The sequence below is a fragment of the Neoarius graeffei genome, chromosome 26 (assembly GCF_027579695.1).
Source record: "Neoarius graeffei isolate fNeoGra1 chromosome 26, fNeoGra1.pri, whole genome shotgun sequence".
Lineage (NCBI taxonomy): Eukaryota > Metazoa > Chordata > Actinopteri > Siluriformes > Ariidae > Neoarius > Neoarius graeffei.
In genome coordinates this window covers 35,066,888-35,088,520 of record NC_083594.1, presented here as the reverse complement: position 1 = coordinate 35,088,520, position 21,633 = coordinate 35,066,888, and the positions used below count along the sequence as shown (strand labels likewise).

Genomic DNA, 21,633 nt, shown 5'->3' with positions numbered 1-21,633 from the left:
CAAAGACATGCGGTTAGGTGAATTGGTGGCTCTAAATTGACCGTGAGTGTGAATGGTTCTTTCTCTCTGTGTCAGCCCCGCAATGACCTGGCGACTTGTCCAGGGTGTACCCTGCCTCTCGCCCATAGTCCGCTGGGATAGGCTGCAGCTTGCCTGCGACCCTGCACAGGATAAGCAGTTACGGCTAATGGATGGACTAATTCGAAATTAACGAGCGTAGCTACTGACTACCGAAGCCACTGTTATGAACAAATTATAATGTTCGTTTGCTAGCAAGCCAGTCTCAGTTGTATCTGAGAACAAACACATCATTGAATTATTGTGTACATCAGCTGCTTGTTGGAGACACTGGACACAACTATCAAGCATCGAGCTAATCTCACTAGCATTCAGCTTTGTTCACGCACAGTTTAACTTGCATTGTCCTCCTGACAAAACACCGCCTCTGAGTTTTCACTGTCACGTCGAAGCCCAAACACTTGTCTGGATATGAATGATCTTCTCTCAGTCTTCTGTCTCAGTGAAAAGAGCAAACCAAGTACTTATAATCGAAACTTATAATCAAAACCGAAGGGTTCTGTCGTTTTGGGGGGGATGAATGACGATCCTGTAGCATCTCTCATCCACATTGGGCTCTGGTACACGGTTTATGGCCAAAAACACACCTGCTTGAAGAAAACTTTTCATTTGTGCCATTTATTAAGGCAACCCCTAACTGCACAGACAATACCACTTTTCCCGTTACAGGAAGTAACTTGTTTTGCACTTGTAACTACAAATGGATAAAGTATGACGTCTTTTTTTTCTTTAAATTAAAATTGTTAATGTTGTGGTATAAGAGGAATAACAGATTCAGGCATAAATAAACCAGCTTTGGGATGCATTGCACAAACCTGTTATTTTCCTACAACAGCATGCTACGTTATTTTAATCTTTAATATCTTGATGACTTTTGTGACTTATTGTGCAATAATAATAAAATACATTAAGTGAGGAAAAACAACTTTTTGTCTTTTGCAGTGAAATAAGTAACCCATTACTCCCAGTGGGAAGAGCTGCCATCTTAATAGTGGAAATAATTCACCTACTATGCAAACAAATGGTAAGCTTTTTATAATGAGCTTAAATTGTTTAAATGGTTGTTTTTGTGATGAGGGTAGTGTGTGTTTAAAAAAAAAAAAGTGTGTATAGTGTGTGTGTGTGTGAGAGAGAGAATGTAGCACTGTAATCTGCATATTTTCTGATTTATTATTTATGATTATACTCCCTGTATGCTGAATGCATCATATTAGACAACGTTCAGACTGCACCCTGAAACGACCCATATCCGATTTTTTTGCCCATATGCGACCTGTATCCGATTTGTTATTGACAATCTGAACGACACAGATCCGATTTTTTCACATGCGACCCAGGCCGCTTGGATATGTGGTCCTAATTCCGATGCATATCCGTTATTTTCACATGCGATTGCAGTCTGACCGAACAGGTCGCATTCATGCGACCTACACATCATCGACAAGAGACAAACGCCACTATTCTGCGTTGGCTAATCCCGCCTCTTTGGTGGAAAACAACAACATTTGTACAGTTTTCAGAATTTAAATAGACTTTTATAGAATTGATCAAGCTAATGGTGGATTTGGTAGGGACCTGGATGTTGATCTGTTAGCGTGATTAAATAAAACAGTTTCTATAACTGATTTATAACTTAAACCATCCTGTACCACATCGCCAGGTCTCGCCTCATCTCCATAGCAAACTGCACTGGTGTTTCTGCACCTTGAGCCAGCGCTGAGGGAAGTTGCAGAATTCAGCTGGCTATAAACAATCTAAATGAATATTTATAAAAATGTAGAAAAAGTTTATTAATATGACGAAATAAATATGTGCAAATTATTAAGCCTGAATTAAGAGTTTGGTAATACAGCGGCCGTATCCCAAACGACTGCCTACTGAAGCTCGAGTGCACTATATAGAGTTTAAAAATCCATTACTTCCTAGTAACATGTAGTGCACTTATATAGAAATTAGAGAGACATTTAGGAGTCAACCCTCGTTACCAGGCTACACGTTTTCATTTCAGTTCAGAAACAAAAACACACACGAGACCTCACACTTTAACACTAACCAGATAATTAAACAAACAAACAAAAAAAGAAATCATTAAACTTGAAGAGTGCGCTTTTTTTTTTTGTTTGCGTATTAGGTAGATGTGCTTATATTACGTGTCAATTTGCGCATGTGGGACACTTTTGGGTCGTTTTCCGTTCATATTGGAGATCGCATACAAGTCTCATATAATTGGTAATGTGAACGGCCTAACAAAAAAAATCAGATTTCACAACAAATCGGATATGGGTCGTTTCAGGTTGCAGTCTGAACGTAGTGTTAGTTTTGGAAGTGATGTAGAGATTTTTGGTGAATTGTGTCACAAACAAGCCCGAAATCCTTACAAGTAGATTTATAAAGTGTTCCTCATTAGCAGCACGTTCGTCTGACCGAAGGTTCCAGTCGGTTCATGGCTAATTTTGTCGATGCATCCTTTCCTGCACTAGGGCCACAAGAAAGTGGGGGCTTTATGGAGGGAGGCAGAACTTAATTGGAGTGACTTCTTGTCAGAAGAGCAGGAACTCCAAAGCTTCATTTCCGAGCAGGTGAGCTAGCAGTTTGTTCAGGTAGAATTTTTTTTTTCCCCCCCTCATACTTCGCATGTTCTCAAAGACGTGCACGTCACTTTGTATTCACATCTTTCCCAAGGTGCAAACAAGCTGCAGTGTTTACTTGTACTTGCAAGTAAAGAAAACATTAAAAGCCTAAAGAGTTTCCCTGAGAAGATATGACATCACTGTTTTTGCAAAATCCAAAATTCTCTTTTAAAGGGGACCTGAAGTCATTTTTAAACTTGTTTTATTTCTTAATAAACATGTTCTTCAATTACGTTTTCGGTTTTATTAACCTTATCTCATGACTCATATTGGCATATTTTATTACACTTATCGTCCTTTTCGGTTTTTAGCCACGTTGAGTGTAGTTCGTGTGGTCCACGGCAGGCGTCGCTTATCCGCGCGATCTTCGCGAGACTTTAAACATGAAGTGTCAGCGCCGCCATTTTGAAAACTGTTTACACAGCGGCCAGATCATTCCAATTTAGATTAATTTCGAGATTTGCCAGCTTCATCAGTGATGGAGATTATTCCATACGACCTCGAACCAACGTGGAGTAGAGAAGAGTTGGAAAGACGACAGGATAAGGACGAGTCCGTCGCACTGGTATGTACAGTACGTCATTACTGTCACACAAGTAAAACGTGCCAGATCAGGCGGCTGGTGGGTTTTCAAAATAATAAATACATGCATGTATTTTTGTGATAAATACATATTATACTGAGCGTATTTCCCACATAATCCTCACTAAGGTTTCGGACGGCACTACAAAATGGCGTCCACACTATAAATCATATAGTGAGTAGGGAGCGATTTCAGACACAGGAAAACCTTCCAGCTTGATTACGTCAGCATTCAAAGGAGAGTGTGCGCGTCTTTTTGACAACGTTGGCAGATGTTGGTCACTTTGATTTCTGCTGTACGTTTTACTTCCGTCCTACGAAGTATCACACAGGTCTCCAGCGAAGCTCGTTTAAACCTAGGTCACAACCAGCCGTACGTGCTCCTATGGCCGGTCTACGTGCAAGAAACGCACGGAGGGCGCGCGGCGTGACATGCCGATTTTCGAGCCGTAGACCGGCCGCAGAGGTTCTTTGTCATGTCAAATAAACTCTACGGGCACTTACGTTTTTTTCAGGTTGCGAGACAAACTTGCGGCCAACGTGCGTCTTTCTCCACAAAAAAAAAAAACGCAGCGATTTGGGAAACGCCAAAAATCGCACTGCCAAAAAATCGTACGTCCGGTTGTGACCTAGGCTTTACGGCCATTGCTTTGACATATGGACTGATATATTACACAGCATATTTCAAACACTCATAACTTGCTATAGCAGTGACAAAATAGCAGTCAGAAATGCATTCCTACATTTTATAAAATGAGAGAAATAGAATTTTGATGATAAAAAAAATTTGCCTTCAGTTCCCCTTTAAATTCACAAAAATTTACTAGGTTCCAAAATAAAAATGTGATGTGCAAAAAACATTCATTCCTTTTTGTGTTGCAAAGCTTTTTGTTCTCCTTCCATTCTCCTCCTTCCAGAAGCTGCAGTTCACACTGTCCGACTGTTCCTCTGCCCACTCTGCTCCCCCCATGCCCACTCTCACCCCAGATGAGTTGCACAGACAGCTTGAGCGTCTCCTGCTAGAGGACCTGGCCAGTGATGAGCAGATATTTGACTGGGTCGAGGTAAAGCTGGACTAACACTCCGACACGTGCACACACTCTCTGACGCACATGAATTCCCTTTGTAAAATCGTCTTTATTTCCTAAATCATAGAAATTTGCTATTTTAAGTTCGTTTCTTAAGACAAGGATTTTTTAAAGGGATAGTTCGGGATTTTTGACATGAATCTGTATGGCATCCCCATCAATAGTGTCGTGCAAACACACTGACTTACCCCTGACAGCATCCTGTGAGTCCAGTTCTTGTCCAGTTTTGGTCCAGACGAAAGTAGTCCGGCAAGTTTGTTGGGGTCACGAAAGTAAAACGTTTTTCGTCTCAAAACAGTATGTGTTCAAAAGAGTGATATATTTGCATCACAAAACCGTTGCCAAATAAAAAGTCAGACCTCGAAATCGCTTGGCACTATTTTCTCTCCCTTCTTATCACTGCGCGCTGCCGCCAGGTGACAGCCACGGCTGCTTCATTCATTGTTTACTAGTGATGGGAATTTCGGCTCTTTCGGCTCTTCTTACTATAAGGAGCCGGCTCTTTCGGAAGATTGTTTATAATTATTTCTCATGACTTGTACATTCACATCGAGTACACATATCAATGCAAATTAACACGAAGGGATTTACTAGACCAATTTATATCTGGAACTATTTTCAGCCACAGCACAGGCAAAGCACCGCTGCAGGCGCAAAGACACCGCGCAGCGCCTGAAAACGGGTTTTCAGGCGCTGCGCACCCGTTTTCAGGCGCTGCGCGCCCGTTTTCAGGCGCTGCGCGGTGTCTTTGCGTCTGCAGCGGTGCTTTGCCTGTGCTGTGGCTGAAAATAGTTCCAGATATAAATTGGTCTAGTAAATCCCTTCGTGTTAATTTGCATTGATATGTGTACTCGATGTGAATGTACAAGTCTCATCTCATCTCATCTCATTATCTCTAGCCGCTTTATCCTTCTACAGGGTCGCAGGCAAGCTGGAGCCTATCCCAGCTGACTACGGGCGAAAGGCGGGGTACACCCTGGACAAGTCGCCAGGTCATCACAGGGCTGACACACAGACACAGACAACCATTCACACTCACATTCATACTTACGGTCAATTTAGAGTCACCAGTTAACCTAACCTGCATGTCTTTGGACTGTGGGGGAAACCGGAGCACCCGGAGGAAACCCACGCGGACACGGGGAGAACATGCAAACTCCGCACAGAAAGGCCCTCACCGGCCCCGGGGCTCGAACCCAGGACCTTCTTGCTGTGAGGCGACAGCGCTAACCACTACACCACTGTGCCGCCGAATGTACAAGTCATGAGAAATAATTATAAAAAATCTTCCGAAAGAGCCGGCTCCTTATAGTAAGAAGAGCCGAAATTCCCATCACTAGTAAACAATGAATGAACCAGCCGTGGCTGTCACCTGGCGGCAGCGCGCAGTGATAAGAAGGGAGAGAAAATAGTGCCAAGCGATTTCGAGGTCTGACTTTTTATTTGACAACGGTTTTGTGATGCAAATATATCACTCTTTTGAACACATACTGTTTTGAGATGAAAAATGTTTTACTTTCGTGACCCCAACAAACTTGCCGGACTACTTTCGTCTGGACCAAAACTGGACAAGAACTGGACTCGCAGGATGCTGTCAGGGGTAAGTCAGTGTGTTTGCACGACACTATTGATGGGGATGCCATACAGATTCATGTCAAAAATCCCGAACTATCCCTTTAAGATGTTACCTTGTTGACAGTTTCGGCGAGAATCTTCCGCCTTCTTCAAAACAGTCACCAGATGTCGAGTGGTGACGTGCCTTATCAGCTGATGTTACGCTACGGAGGCGTGAACGTCCCGCCCAATTTGACAGGTAGTTCACGCCTCCTGCTGTCAGGTCGCTCCCCCAGGACTGCGCTCCAGGTGTGTGACAGCGCGTACGCTCCCTCATCCCGGTTCATCGTCCTCTGCGCCCGCTTGCGTATCTCCACTGCCTCCAAAATCCAACGCTGGTATCTATTTTCTTCAGCGCGAATGGCTCTGGCCTCTTCCCAATCCATTATATGATTGTCGTTTGCAGTGGTCTGAAATGGCTGATTTTAAGTTTTCTTGGTTTGCTTTTTCTTTTTCGGATCTTGTGAGTCTTTTTGTTGTTTCTTTTTCACATTCTATTTGGTGTTCTTTCCTACGAGTATGGAAGCATCTGCCCGTTTCACCAATATAGACTTTATTACATGAACGGCAAGGGATTTCATAGATGACGTTGCATTTATTGTCCAGTTTTATTTTGTCTTTGGGGTGAACTAGCAGCTGTCGGAGGTTCTTGTATGGTTTGACCGGGGTGTTGATGTGGTATTTCCTCATGGATCGTTGGATGCGTTCTGTAACTCCTTTTAGGTATGGTAGTGTGACAAAGCCCCGGTTTGTTTTTTCGGTGTTTTTTCTTTCTCGACATCTGGTGACTGTTTTGAAGAAGGCGGAAGATTCTCGCCGAAACTGTCAACAAGGTAACATCTTAAAAAATCCTTGTCTTAAGAAACGAACTTAAAATAGCTTTAATAGTTAGACATAATGAACTTCCACTACATATAGAAATTTGCACTGATTTCTCCCATTAGGGTGTACACACACTAGGCAAGACAGTCATACTGTGCGTAGTTTGAGTAGACCCTTAGTCGTCTTCACCAATATAGGCTTAGGTTTATAGATTTCTTCCTTTTTCACTTCACTGTGCTAATGCTCTTTAATCACCTCAGAAGATGTCAGCGTGTCCTTCTAATACGTAAAGCTACTTCTGTTTAGGGATGGCGAAAACTAAAAAAAAATCTTGACCGACCACCGAGCCTCATTAGCCGGTTAAAGCCGGTTAACCTGTGAGTTTAAAATTCTAGAATTGGAATTATTAGAATCTATTCTAAATCTAACCGCGAGCATCCGCACATTCAGTCCCAGTCGCTGCCCTCCACTCGCATTACCTTTTCTACAGCGCGAAACATTTAGGCCCTGTCCACACGGCAACGGATTCAGGTGACTCCGATACAATTGCTTATCGTTTAGACCTGGCGTCCACACGGCACCGGCGTTTTGGGTGCCCAAAACGCAATCTTTTTGAGAACGGGTTCCAGAGTGGAAAGATCTGGCAACGTTGCCGTTGTGAAGTCGTCTGGATGAGTAGAACAGATTTGTTTACGATGACGTCACAACCACATGACTGTGAGTGCTTCACGCCGGGTAGAAGTGCAACAAATATCACCAGGAAAAAGCCTTACAGAGCACTAGTGAGAGTGAAACACGAGCTTGGATATTATTATTATTATTATTATGTTCAGTGTTAGTTCACAGTAGTAATGCAAGAAGCAGAATAGTGACAGTAATAGTGAAGCAAAAACATGCAATTGTACAAACACTGCAGCTCTACAGCAAAATATTCATTTATGAAATGGTCTGATTCTTAACACCAGTAGTGCCAATGATCTTCTCATTGCGATGCGAGTTGTCAACAAATCCTATAATGAAACGTTCATGAAACGCGCTTACAAAATATTTTCACTGTGAATATTTATTGTGTAATGGTGCAAAGTGAGAGAGAGAGAGAATAGCCCTTAGGGCAGAGTCAATCCCGCCAGCAAAAATGGCGAAAAAAAAGAGCGATCTCACCTCTTCAGATGATGGTTTAAGTCCGACAATACATTCCTCAAAAAGGGCGTAGAGGAGCAAATTAATCCATCAACGTGTAGCATTCAATTTATTCCGGACCATTAAAGACGCCGCCTTCCGCGTAGAATCATACGTCATCCTCGCCGCCATATTGGATAGGTCAAAGCGGAGAATAAAGATTAGCTGCGTTTAACTGTACCAACAGGTTTGCCGTCCAAACGAGATCACATGGGATTACCTTTCACAGGTGAGACTGGAAAAATACTTTTCATTGTATTTGGTCATTATAATGTAATTTTACGAACAGATTTTCCTGACTTTGTGGCTAATATGAAGTCTCGCGCATAAGTTTATGCGCATGCGTCCTTACTTCTTCTATTGTTCTGGTGTCTCCGAAGGGACCGTCTTACAGCGCCCCTAGAGGTGTGGCATGTGTATTGCATCGTTTTCAGCAAGCGTTGCGTTGCCATATGGACCTGATATTTTACTGATTGTTGCCCATTTGGACGCGATATATTTTTAAATAACATCTCGTTGTCGTGTGGATGTAGCCTTAGTCAAACGCAGCACTGATGTCGAGGGGTTTGTATTGGAGCGGAGGACAAATGGCTCCAGCTTAGAGACATCGTGAGAAGCGTGAAATCCCCCTTCGACCCCTCGTCCTTGTCCTTCTCCACCCGGGTCTGCGGCCGTGTCAGCAAGGGGCACGCACTTTTGTTAAGTTGCAACTTGGCATTAAAAATATCAGTGTGAACATGTTCTCAATAAATCGCCGTCATTTTCTAAACGGCAAGCTTTAGCTCAGTCACTACCGGTGCTTGCGCTGAGTAGCTTATTGAAAACAATCCTATCATACACTTGTCCCATCTTAACTTTTCATTGAAGATGGGACGTTTTAGCGATACGGCCCCTGGTGTTTACAGTTAACTGCAGTAGGCGGTGTGTTGATATTGCATACTGCTACGGACTAGGCACTTTTCTTCGAAGTGAGCCACAGAGACGTCATACTGCAATTGTTTTCCAGCTACTGATATTACGGTTACATGGCTGCTAATTGTGCACAGCCATTGGGAATGGGATAGCTGGAGCTGAGCTGATTAGCCGCTAAGCTAATATAGCAACTGTCTGATGCTAAGTAACATCAGTGAGTAACCAGGTTTTAGTTCAGATCTTGTGTATTATTATTACGTTGACATTAATATTCACCAGACTAATCAACCATCGACTTCATTCATGCGCCGTGTTCTTGTTTCTTTGATAGTCAAGAATTTCCTTGATGTTACGTACCTGGTTAACATCGTAGTAAAATGTAATCCAACACTGAGACTTTTCTTTCGCCGAGTGGCAGCTGTCTTCAACTGGGGCGGGAGGGCGGGACATGACTGAATGGGAGTTTCTGATTTGTCAGCTGTCGTCCTTACCCAGCATGGCATGCCCCAAGCGTTTACAACACAGAATTCCAGGTTCTCCGCTTCAAAATCGGCAGCTTCAAAACGATTGATTTTTTTTTTTTTTTTAACCGACAACCAAAAAAAATTAACCGGTTGACGCTGATTCGGTCAACCATCGGTCAAACGGTCATCGGTTAACATTCCTACTTCTGTTCAGACCTGAGCTCTCTGCATATCTTCAGTCTTCCACACCCCAGCACTGATTTAATTTCCTTCACAAGCATACCCTGTTGTGTTTTATTTATTATTAGGGCTGTCAAACGATTAAAAAATTTAATCGCGATTAATCTCAGAATTTCATATACACTGAACAAAAATATAAACGCAGCACCTAAAGATTTTATATATTTTGTACATCCGATACTGATTTTTTTTCTGCCCACATCAAATGATAGTATAGCATACCAGTAAACATTTTTTGAAAAAAAAAAATGTCCCTCTACTCAAGTTCTGAGCAGTGCCCAGACTTGAGATAATCCATGATCCAGTCGGGTGTGACCATTGCAGACAAAAATTTCACTGAGTAATGCATGTCATGACCATCCTTTATGTAGGGCCAATAAAAGGCCACCCTAAAATGACAAAAATGTTCAAATGTCAAGATGCCACAGATGACCAGAATCAACCGGGAACGAGCCATTGGCATGCTGCAGGCTGGAATGTCCATCAGAGCTGTAGGGCGTCAATTGGGGGTGCATTCCACGATAGTCCGCCTCCGACGACGATTTCAGCAGCATGGCACCACAGACAACATGCCACATGCACGCAGGCCACGTGTCGCCACTCCAGCACAAGACCGGCATATCCGTCTGACCCACCTGCGTGATCGGTGCCGGACTGCAACACGGACCGCAGATGAGACCATGGGGAGACACAATCACAGGGTCAGCAGTCAAACTGTGAGAAACCGACTCAGAGAAGCTGGCCTCCATGCACGTAGACCTCATCGAGGATTGGACCTGACTGCTGGGCGACAGCGTTCTCGTCTGGACTGGGCTCGGGCACATAGAAAATAAAAATGAAAATGAATTTCTATCTGAACATTTGTATTTCATAAAATATGGACCGCTGCGTTTATATTTTTGTTCAGTGTAGTTAATCGCGATTAATCGCATTTTTTTTTAAATCTGTGTAAATGAATAAGGCTTTTAAAGTGAAATGTTACAATTAAAATGGTGAACACATTTTATGCTAAAAGTACTTGTTAAAAACTGCTGGGACAAGAGAAAATGGTAAGGGAGTTTATTCACTCATACTAGGCAGTACTGAACATACAAAACACAAAATTGGATTTTGTGATGGATTAGGGAGCTGTAGTCTCAAATATAAAACATGTAGTCACATACTACTGTGTCTCAGTTCAGACATGTGTGACAAAAGAAAATAAAAATGAAATAAAACTTCAATTGTGCTGGAGTTGTATTCAGTCACAGCCTATAGAGGATGTGCAGTCACGTGACCCGTCCGTGTTTACTCCGCCATATTGGACGGCTTCAGGATTGTTTACCTTGCGCGAGCGTAATGGATCCAGGCAGTAATCCCCAAGAAAATTCGGAAAATACCCCATCTACATCGCGCAATAACTTGTCTAAGTTTGTTCAGCATCTTGAAGGTGACGTGAGGCAGCGTTACGTGGAAAAGTGTTCCAGGTTGCGGATTGCAGCTCCGTACAACTTGCCGCAATTCTTGTTCAGGGAAATTCGGAGCTGCGGTGCCGGCGATTTGCCCGAGCTGGCCTACCACCGGAGCTTCTTTATTTTATTTCTTTTTTCTATTTTTTTTCCTGTGTGTTTGTGTAGTTTGATGTTTGTTTGTTTGTCCGCCGGTTGTGGTGTAGCTCCGGACCTAGTTTGGGCGTCGGTTCCCTCCAGGCCTTGGTTCGCTGTGGGTGATGCCCGCGCTCCCAGTTATGGACTGCAGTGAGCTCGTTGCTCATTTTACATCGTGGTTGTCCAGCGCTCTGCGCTTTAACGCTCGGCGTGATGTTCCGAGCGATGTTGCTCGGTGGCATCGCAGCGGCTGTGCAGGCGGTTTGGGACACACCAGCGCTCTGCGTGGCGGAGCTTCTCTGCTCGCTTTGTGGATCCACGGCGTGGTGTTGAGTGATGTTGCTGACAGCGTCGCGGCGGCGGTGCTGGAGATGTGGGACTTGTTTTCGTGCGCCTTTTGGTGGGATTGTGGCTGCTACACCACGGGAATTACATCCTGACCCCTACTTGGTGGACTTTTTACTTTTTATTTATTATCTATTTATTTATTTATTTTCCCTTGTTTATAATTGTAAAGCGTCCTTGGGTTTTTTGAAAGGCGCTATATAAATTTAACATTATTATTATTATTATTATTCTTATTATTACCACGACATTTACAATTTTCTCGTTAATCGTGAATCGTGTTACACTGGCAAAGCCCTCAAAGCTTACAAGAGCCTGGAAGCTTATAAATATTTTGTTGCGGGATGGGTATCCCAACTATACCTCTGGAAGGTTCCGAAGAAGAATGTCTACTTGATAACCTCACGGGTAAGTGGCATTAAGACGTTTATCATAAAGAGACTATGCAGGACGTTTTATCGTAAGAATGTTCGAAATCTAAACTCCGTTCCAGATAATGACAGGGTTGTAAATATGTATGTTTTTGTCTGAAAAAAAAAATCACAAATCACCGCTATCTTTATCTGTGCAGAATTATTATTCAATATCAGATATAAATGTATAGGGGTCACAGATATGTCCAGCTTCTATATTCAAACAAATTAAAAAAATATTTTCTTGCACCTCTATGTGCCTAAAATAACATACATATTCTTTTTCAGTACTTTACACAATCTGATAGGAAGAACTTTATAAACAAGTTATGCATTTGTATACATATTTTATTAAGAACATTAATATTACACGTCCATGTGGAAACCAGTTATATTTTTTTGATCACAATTTGGTGATAGGTGGTGCAAATTCGGCTGGTACAACTGGGGTTCCAGTTTTCTCTTCGCACAGCCAGAGGCGCAGATAGGATTTTTGAACTGGGGGGACTGAGCTGTCAGCAAATGATTCCATTTTGTGTATATACACACACACACACACACAAACACACACACACACACACACACACACACACACACTGAAGCTTCACTGAGTTTTCTAACTGAATGAACATTGGTAGACAAAGGCCTACCTGGTCAACACTAGCCATACATGATCAAATTGTTATTTGTCTGGTATGTTAATCACGCGCCAAAACTTCATGTCTTCTGCATGTTTTATTTAAACATTTGCTGATCTCAGCAGGATGAAGAATCTCATCACAAAAACTTTAACTGTAACTTCTAACAAAAAGGGAAATGTCCAAAAATTAATAACAAAATAAAATTGAAATGATTCACACTCGTGCCTTCATGTAAATGATTAGAAACATAAAATGTGTATGAAAACAGAAGTATAAACACTTGAACAACAGATTCACACAAATAAAAATAAAAAGTATTTTTTTCCAATAAACAAAACTGATCGAAAAAAAAAATTCCCTCTGCAGCCAAACAAATTTACCGTCTCGAAGCAGACTCAATAGGTCCCAAAAACATCTCTCTGCCGCTTCCCAGTTTAAAAACTGGGACATCATGGAACATGGAATTCGAAAAAAAATGGACAGTTAATGAAATGAAACGAAAACCCCAACGTTTATGCTGGTAGATGCTAGATTTCAATGCTTTTCCGACTTTAAAGGAACAGTCCACCGTACTTCCATAATGAAATATGTTCTTCTCTGAATTGAGACGAGCTGCTCCGTACCTCTCCGAGCTTTGCGCGACCTCCCAGTCAGTCAGACGCGCTGTCACTCCTGTTAGCAATGTAGCTAGGCTCAGTATGGCCAATGGTATTTTTTGGGGCTGTAGTTAGATGCGACCAAACTCTTCCATGTTTTTCCTGTTTACATAGGTTTATATGACCAGTGATATGGAACAAGTTCAGTTACACAAATTGAAACGTAGCGATTTTCTATGCTATGGAAAGTGCGCACTATAATGACAGGCGTACTAACACCTTCTGCGCGCTTCGGCAGCGCATTGATACCTTCACTCCTCTTCGGGCACGGCCAGGCGGGCGAATGCCCTGGTCCGTCCGCCCTGTCTAAAAAAAAAATGGTACAACTCGAGCCCCATGGTAAAATTGGGACTTTGTCATTTTTCCGCATGAGGCCCATGGTAAAACCACACTTCCAGGAGGGGCTGCCGTCTGCCTCCCAAGCCGGCCGAGAGCGCTCTTTGTCGGGCACGGCCAGACGGGCGAATGCCCTGGTCCGTCCGCCCTGTCTAAAAAAAAAAAATGGTACAACTCCGAGTGAAGGTATCAATGCGCTGTCGAAGCACGCAGAAGGTGTTAGTACGCCTGTCATTATAGTGCGGACTTTCCATAGCATAGAAAATCACTACGTTTCAATTTGTGTAACTGAACTTGTTTCATATCACTGGTCATATAAACCTATGTAAACAGGAAAAACGTGGAAGAGTTTGGTCGCATCCAAGTACAGCCCCAAAAAATACCATTGGCCATGCTGAGCCTAGCTACATTGCTAACAGGAGTGACAGCGCGTCTGACTGACTGGGAGGTCGCGCAAAGCTCGGAGAGGTACGGATCAGCTCGTCTCAATTCAGAGAAGAACATATTTCATTATGGAAGTACGGTGGACTGTTCCTTTAAACTTACGAGTACAACTGAACGCACCATTAGTCATAGCAGAAACACTGCTGCTATCAAATGGATGAGCTGTGCAGTGTTATTAACCAAGAATTACGTGGAAAATTGAACACCTTGCTTTCCCAACTCTGCAAGGATCTGCTCCAGCCTTTCCCGTTCTTGAATCGGTGTAATGTGGATTGATCACTGACAAGGCTGCTGCTGCTGCTATTTCAACTTTGTGCTGCAATGTAAGGTAGCCTAACTAACGGAACATCAATCCTCACTTTTTCTACCTATTTTTGGCGCGTTACGTAGGGACGGTGGGTGGGGGGGACAGATAGGGGTCACTATAAATCTGGGGGGGACATGTCCCCCCCCCGTCCCCAGTGCCATCTGCGCCCTTGCGCACAGCGGACACCCATTTTGCGCGTCTCTCCTCATCTGCGGGGAATCTATAAAATGACAGGCCCTCCTTTTGGCCCTGTCTATTGGTACAACCAAATGCTGAACAAGATATAACCATTCTCGAAAGATCTACTCCCACACACTTGATAATTAGAACGGGCTTGTCTAAGTTCTATGCGTGGCCATGCCGTCCAAGATGGCAGATAAACAAATATCACGTGACGTCACGTGCACGCTCTCTATAGGACTTAACAGTACTGTGCAAACAAAAATCAATTGCAGTTGGACTTCAATAAAGACATTTCGTGTCATATCACAGTGCTACAGCATACTGAAATCTCACTTTACAAAAGTATTTTAGAACTGCAAAGTGCATACCAAAACCAACTCAATCACACTCTTCTTTTGAAATGAAACTTTTGAAATGAAACTTCCCGTTTAACAGACCTTTCTCCATCACTCACACGTACTCTTATTGAAGCAGCGCGCGACAAGCCTCAACAGGAACTACGGGTGACTCACAGGGCCAAATTAGAATTTGCGTTAACGGCACTATTTTTTTTTAATCGCGATAAATTGAGATCGCGTTAATGCATTATTATCGCGTTAACTTCGACAGCCCTATTTATTATATAATTCCTATGAAAAGGTATAATGTAAAATAATATACTTCCTGTCTTGCAGACCAATGTGGATGAATCTCAGATGAGCTCTCCCCCGTTCCTGAGAGCTTTAATGACTGCAGTTTGCAAGGCAGCTGTTGGAGGTGAGTATTCTCCTTATGCAGGAAATGAATCTCCCGACTACAGACTAAGGCCCTGTCCACACGGCAACGGATTCAGGTGACTCCGATACAATTGCTTATCGTTTAGGCCTGGCGTCCACACGGCACCGGTGTTTTGGGTGCCCAAAACGCAATCTTTTTGAGAACGGGTTCCAGAGTGGAAAGATCTGGCAACGTTGCCGTTGTGAAGTCATCTGGATGAGTAGAACGGATTTGTTTACGATGACGTCACAACCACATGACTGTGAGTGCTGCACACCGGGTAGAAGTGTAACGAATATCACCAGGAAAAAGCCTTACAGAGCACTAGTGAGAGTGAAACACGAGCTTGGATATTATTATTATTATTATTATGTTCAGTGTTAGTTCACAGTAGTAATGCAAGAAGCAGAATAGTGACAGTAATAGTGAAGCAAAAACATGCAATTGTACAAACACTGCAGCTCTACAGCAAAATATTCATTCATGAAATGGTCTGATTCTTAACACCAGTAGTGCCAATGATCTTCTCATTGCGATGCGAGTTGTCAACAAATCCTATAACTTGGTTCATGAAACGCGCTTACAAAATATTTTCACTGTGAATATTTATTGTGTAATGGTGCAAAGTGAGAGAGAGAGAGAATAGCCCTTAGGGCAGAGTCAATCCCGCCAGCAAAAATAGGGAAAAAAAGGAACGATCTCACCTCTTCAGATGTTGATTTAAGTCCGACAATACATTCCTCAAAAAGGGCGTAGAGGAGCAAATTAATCCATCAACGTGTAACATTCAATTTATTCCGGACCATTAAAGACGCCGCCTTCCGCGTAGAATCATACGTCATCCTCGCCGCCATATTGGATAGGTCAAAGCGGAGAATAAAGATTCATGTGCTGCCTTTAACTGTACCAGCAGGTTTACCGTCCAAACGAGATCACATGGGATTACCTTTCACAGGTGAGAAACAACAAATGAATCCATCAACGTGTAGCATTCAATTTATTCTGGACCATTAAAGACGCCGCCTTCCGCGTAGAATCGTACGTCATCCTCGCCGCCATATTGGAGAGGTCAAAGCGGAGAATAAAGATTAGCTGCGTTTAACTGTACCAACAGGTTTGCCGTCCAAACGAGATCACATGGGATTACCTTTCACAGGTGAGACTGGAAAAATACTTTTCATTGTATTTGGTCATTATAATGTAATTTTACGAACAGATTTTCCTGACTTTGTGGCTAATATGAAGTCTCGCGCATAATAGTTTATGCGCATGCGTCCTTACTTCTTCTATTGTTCTGGTGTCTCCGAAGGGACCGTCTTACAGCGCCCCTAGAGGTGTGGCATGTGTATTGCATCGTTTTCAGCAAGCGTTGCGTTGCCATATGGACCTGATATTTTACTGATCGTTGCCCATTTGGACGCGATATATTTTTAAATAACATCTCGTTGCCGTTGTCGTGTGGATGTAGCCTTACTCCACACTGTGCTTTTGCTCCATCATGCTATTTCTCTCCCTCTTTAGCATCCCGAGTTTCTCGGCTGACAATTTATGCAATTACTACACCCTTATCCCTTTTAAAGATGCATATTAACCACGTCTCATTAAGCCACAGCAGCTGGCTTGCAGACAGTAATGAGCATGCCTTAAAGTGATGGGTTTAGTACACTGGCAGCAACGGTTGCGTTTCAGAGCACCCATGTTTTCTCTGGCTCTATTTCTTTTGTACAGATGACAATACATCCTGCAGAGTGGATACAGCCATCATCCAGAAGCACCTCCCTGTGTTACAAAAGTACCTTAACTCAGACACTGAGCGACAGTTACAAGCACTTTATGCACTGCAAGCATTAATAGTGACCTTGGATCAACCACCCAGTAAGTGGCCACATTTCAACTTTCTGGAGATGAGTGTTTTATTCCTTATATAAAACAATGTTTCAGTAACAGCACATCCCAATGTGTGTTCTTCCTCTTACACCACATCAGTTTACCAAGGAGTACAATTTTGAATTTTCTGAAGAACGACACCTGTGCTTTTTAATGGGGTTGTACCGATTTCACCGAATTCATGATTCGATTCACAGTACTGGGTTCATGATTCAGTTTTCCCATTATTTTTTTTGAAAAAAATAAAAAGAATGTAATATTTAGTTTCCTGTTCTTTTAGCAACTAACAAAATATTCCTTTTGTTAAATTAAACGAATTTCTTTCACAATATGTACCCACATTTTATAAAGGATGGCGTAAAACATAATGGCCTATTAACTGAAATATTCCTTTTATTAAAAATGAAAAAAAGGTTAATAACAAAGGCCTTTTCTTAATAAACGTCTTGGAATATTTGTACTCCCTGCATTTTCTTCTCTTTTCTTTAGCTTTCAGCAGTCTGTAAAAAAAAAAAAAGAGCGCTCCAATTTCTTGTTAAATCTATTTGTACAGTCAGTCGCACAAAATCTGTTTCATGTGTTTTCGAGACGTTAGAGCTGTGTTACTTCCGCCTAGGGCATTCTTGTGTATTCCCGTTATTGTGCGTTATTGTGCCCTCTGCTGAGTAAACAACACGATTACAGCGAGGAAAAACGAAGACGTTGCATAGCCTGATAGCACAATTCATTTTTTAATTCATCGATTCGAATCATCATAAATTTGCATTACGATGTATTATCGCACAATATATCATTACATGCCTCCGTTTGAACTTTTTTTATAGTGATATTTAATGCTGTGAAATGTCCTCTAAACAGGTTAGTTCCGGTCATCACCGACATTAAAGCAGCTATAAACGGTCATTCCTTCACCAGTGTCTCTTTTTCTCTCTCTTTAAGTGAATAAGACAAAAAAGGTAATTTTTCATTTTGCCAAGACTGTCCTGAAAACTTTCCCAAGCTGGAAAACTTAACTGATCATTGCAAAGAACTGGCATAGAGCTGACTGGAGAGTCCTTCCTTTAATGTTAAATTAAAGGCTCCCTGTAGAAAGCCTTTTTTTTTTTTAAAGACCTTAGATTATGTGCAGCGTCCATCATGCAACTCCCTGTGAATGAGTTAATACTATAGACACTTCACTGTATTGAAATGACTGCATTTATATACGGTAAAGCTGTGATTTTGATTTGTCAGAGCTGCTGTTATAGAAAATTAACTAATTAACACCTTTTGACCAATCAGATTCAATTCATACATGCTGTTGGATAAACACATACTGTATGTCTCATCATTAAAGCCTAGGTCACAACCGGACGTACGATTTTTTGGCCGTGCGATTTTTGGTGTTTCCCAAATCACTGCGTTTTTTTTTTTTTTTTTTTTTTTTCGTGGAGAAAGACGCATGTTGGCCATAAGTTTGTCTTGCAACCTGAAAAAAACGTAAGCGCCCGTAGAGTTTGTTTGACATGACAAAGAACCTCTGTGGCCGGTCTGCGGCCGGTCTGCGGCTCGAAAATCAGCACATCACACGCGCGCCCTCCATGCGTTTCACGCGCCCCTCCATGTGTTTTTTGCATGTAGACCGGCCGTAGGAGCACGTACGGCCAGTTGTGACCGAGGCTTAATGGATGACCATGCAGTAGGTTTTTATTAAAATGAATGAATAGTGCTTTTGGTAAAATTCTTATGTTTGCTTTGCTTATATGCTTTATTTTTACATACTTCAGTATTCTGTATCGTGCTTTTTATTCTTTTGTGTGATGTGATTTTATATATATATATATATATATATATATATATATATATATATATATATATACACACTTCTGTTCAAAAGTTTGGGGTCACTTTGAAATTTCCTTATTTCTGAAAGAAAAGCGCTGTTCTTTTCAATGAAGATCACTTTAAACTAATCAGAAATACACTCTATACATTGCTAATGTGGTAAATGACTATTCTAGCTGCAAATGTCTGGTTTTTGGTGCAATATCTCCATAGGTGTATAGAGGCCCATTTCCAGCAACTCTCACTCCAGTGTTCTAATGGTACAATGTGTTTGCTCATTGCCTCAGAAGGCTAATGGATGATTAGAAAACCCTTGTACAATCATGTTAGCACAGCTGAAAACAGTTGAGCTCTTTAGAGAAGCTATAAAACTGACCTTCCTTTGAGCAGATTGGGTTTCTGGAGCATCACATTTGTGGGGTCGATTAAATGCTCAAAATGGCCAGAAAAATGTCTTGACTATATTTTCTATTTTACATTTTACAACTTATGGTGGGAAATAAAAGTGACTTTTCATGGAAAACACAAAATTGTCTGGGTGACCCCAAACTTTTGAACGGTAGTGTATATGTGTGTATGTGTGTGTGTATGTATGTGTGTATATATATATATATATATAGTAAGTCCAAATTTGACATTTTTACCCTTATTCTTTTCCTTAACTGTACAGATCTACTAAGGATGTTCTTTGACTGCCTTTATGACGAGGACGTGATTTCAGAAGATGCTTTCTACAAGTGGGAAACAAGTAAAGACCCAGCTGAGCAGCACGGAAAGGGCATAGCGTTAAAGTCCGTCACCGCCTTCTTCACCTGGTTACGGGAGGCTGAGGAAGAGTCCGAGGAAAATTGATGTGAGGAGGCGGCGGCCACCTATTGACGCGTGGCGGCACGCTGCCAATAAAAGTGTAAAACTGTACCGTCTGAACTCAAACACACTACCTACACGCGCTCACTCATGGCCAGACACGGTGTGTAGCGCCTGAGTTTCTCGTGGTATGGATTCTGAAATGCTCCGTTCTGGAAGTAAGGGGGCACTAAAACCCCTGTATCATATATAAATATATATATAGAAAATATTTTTGGTTTAAATTTTGACAATTTTTGTTCCATTTTGTTATTTTTAAAAAAGAAACTTAAACAGGTTCTGAAATTCTTAATTTATTATTTTTTTAAACATTCACAAAGTCTATTTAACATTTGCAGGTCTTCACAATAAGAGGAATGTTGATAGAAATAACAGAAAGCCCTTAATATTAATGGCTATTAAGAAAAATGTACTCACCCTTCCTGAATTCATGTCATACAAGCCTGAAGGGGAAGGACAATTTTGGGATGAAGGCGGAGATGCAGGGGAAAAAAACCCCGACTGTTTTCTGAGGTCATGTTCTGAGTAACCCCAATAATTGCATCTGTTTTATTTTTATTCAGTGAGGAATGTGGGTAAATTCTCACCACAAGAAAGGTTTTGCAAGAATGTATAGGACTTACAAATAGGAGAACTTGCTGAAGATTATAAACACTAGATGAATTGAAGGGTTATGATTCAAATACTACTAATGCAAGTTTAAGCTGTTTCATGGTGGCCCTGCCTGCTTGTGAGAAATACCTTTTGGAGAACGTGTAAAGCTTGTAAATACATTAAACACCATAAAAGCGATTGTACTGTACTGCTTTTGTTCTTTTCTTTAAAGGGATATTGAATTTTTCATAATGTTAATAATACTTTTGAAATTAAATTATTTTTATATAAGAATAGTTTCATCATAGTGACCTAAAATAATGGCTTTTCACATATTAAACAGGAAAATCTGATTAAAATAATACTGCTACCTAACAGAGCTCTCAAGTTCACAATGGTCAAAACTTCTATGGAACTCTGAACTTCTGTGGAACAGCAAGAAGGATACAAAGAGTGGCATGTTGTGGCAGTGGTTAGCTCCGTCACCTCACAGCAAGAAGGTTCTGGGTTTGAACTTCACTGCCGACTGGGGCCTTTCTGTGCGGAGTTTGCATGTTCTCCCCATGCCTGTGTGGGTTTCTTCTAGGTGCTCCGGTTTCCTCCCACAGTTTAAAAGCATATGAATATGGAAGCCATGGCCTAAAGGTTAGAGAGGCAGCTTTGGGACCAAAATGTTGCCGATTCGATTCCCTGTACCAGTCGGAATGGCTGAAGGTGCCCTCGAGTAAGGCACCTAACCTCCAACTGCTTGCCAGGCTGTTCTGGATATGTTGTACGTTGCTCTGGATAAGAGCGTCTGCTAAACGCCTGTAACGTAATGGTCAACAGGCTGTTTTAAGTTGCCCATAGGTGTGAACGTGAGTGTGAATGGTTGTTTGTCTCCGTGTTAGCCCTGTGATAGATTGGCAACCTGCCCAGGGTGTACCCCACCTCGAGCCCAAAGTCACCTGGGATTGGCTTCAGCTTCCCTCAAAACCTGACTGATAAGCGGTTATAGATGATGGATGGATGGATGGATGGATGGATGGATGGATGGATGGATGGATGGATGGATGGAAGAATGATGCATACAATATATCAGGGGTGTCCAGCCTTAAAGGAACAGTCCACCGTACTTCCATAATGAAATATGCTCTTATCTGAATTGAGACGAGCTGCTCCGTACCTGTCCGAGCTTTGCGCGAC

At 42.0% G+C, this 21,633-nt stretch overlaps 1 protein-coding gene across 5 annotated transcripts in view; it reads left to right on the top strand.

Annotated features, from left to right (window-relative positions):
• Positions 1 to 20,656, top strand: part of eif4g3a (eukaryotic translation initiation factor 4 gamma, 3a) — a 185,988-nt gene extending 165,332 nt beyond the window's left edge. For all 5 annotated transcript variants that reach the window (XM_060910167.1, XM_060910166.1, XM_060910164.1 and 2 more), the window contains 6 exons: positions 1,021 to 1,102; positions 2,559 to 2,657; positions 4,208 to 4,354; positions 15,195 to 15,276; positions 17,005 to 17,151; positions 19,658 to 20,656. In XM_060910167.1, coding sequence (XP_060766150.1) covers positions 1,021 to 1,102; positions 2,559 to 2,657; positions 4,208 to 4,354; positions 15,195 to 15,276; positions 17,005 to 17,151; positions 19,658 to 19,839 — 739 coding nt within the window. In that variant the 3' untranslated portion in view covers positions 19,840 to 20,656. The remainder of the gene's footprint in view (positions 1 to 1,020; positions 1,103 to 2,558; positions 2,658 to 4,207; positions 4,355 to 15,194; positions 15,277 to 17,004; positions 17,152 to 19,657) is intronic.
• The last annotated feature ends 977 nt before the right edge of the window (positions 20,657 to 21,633 follow it).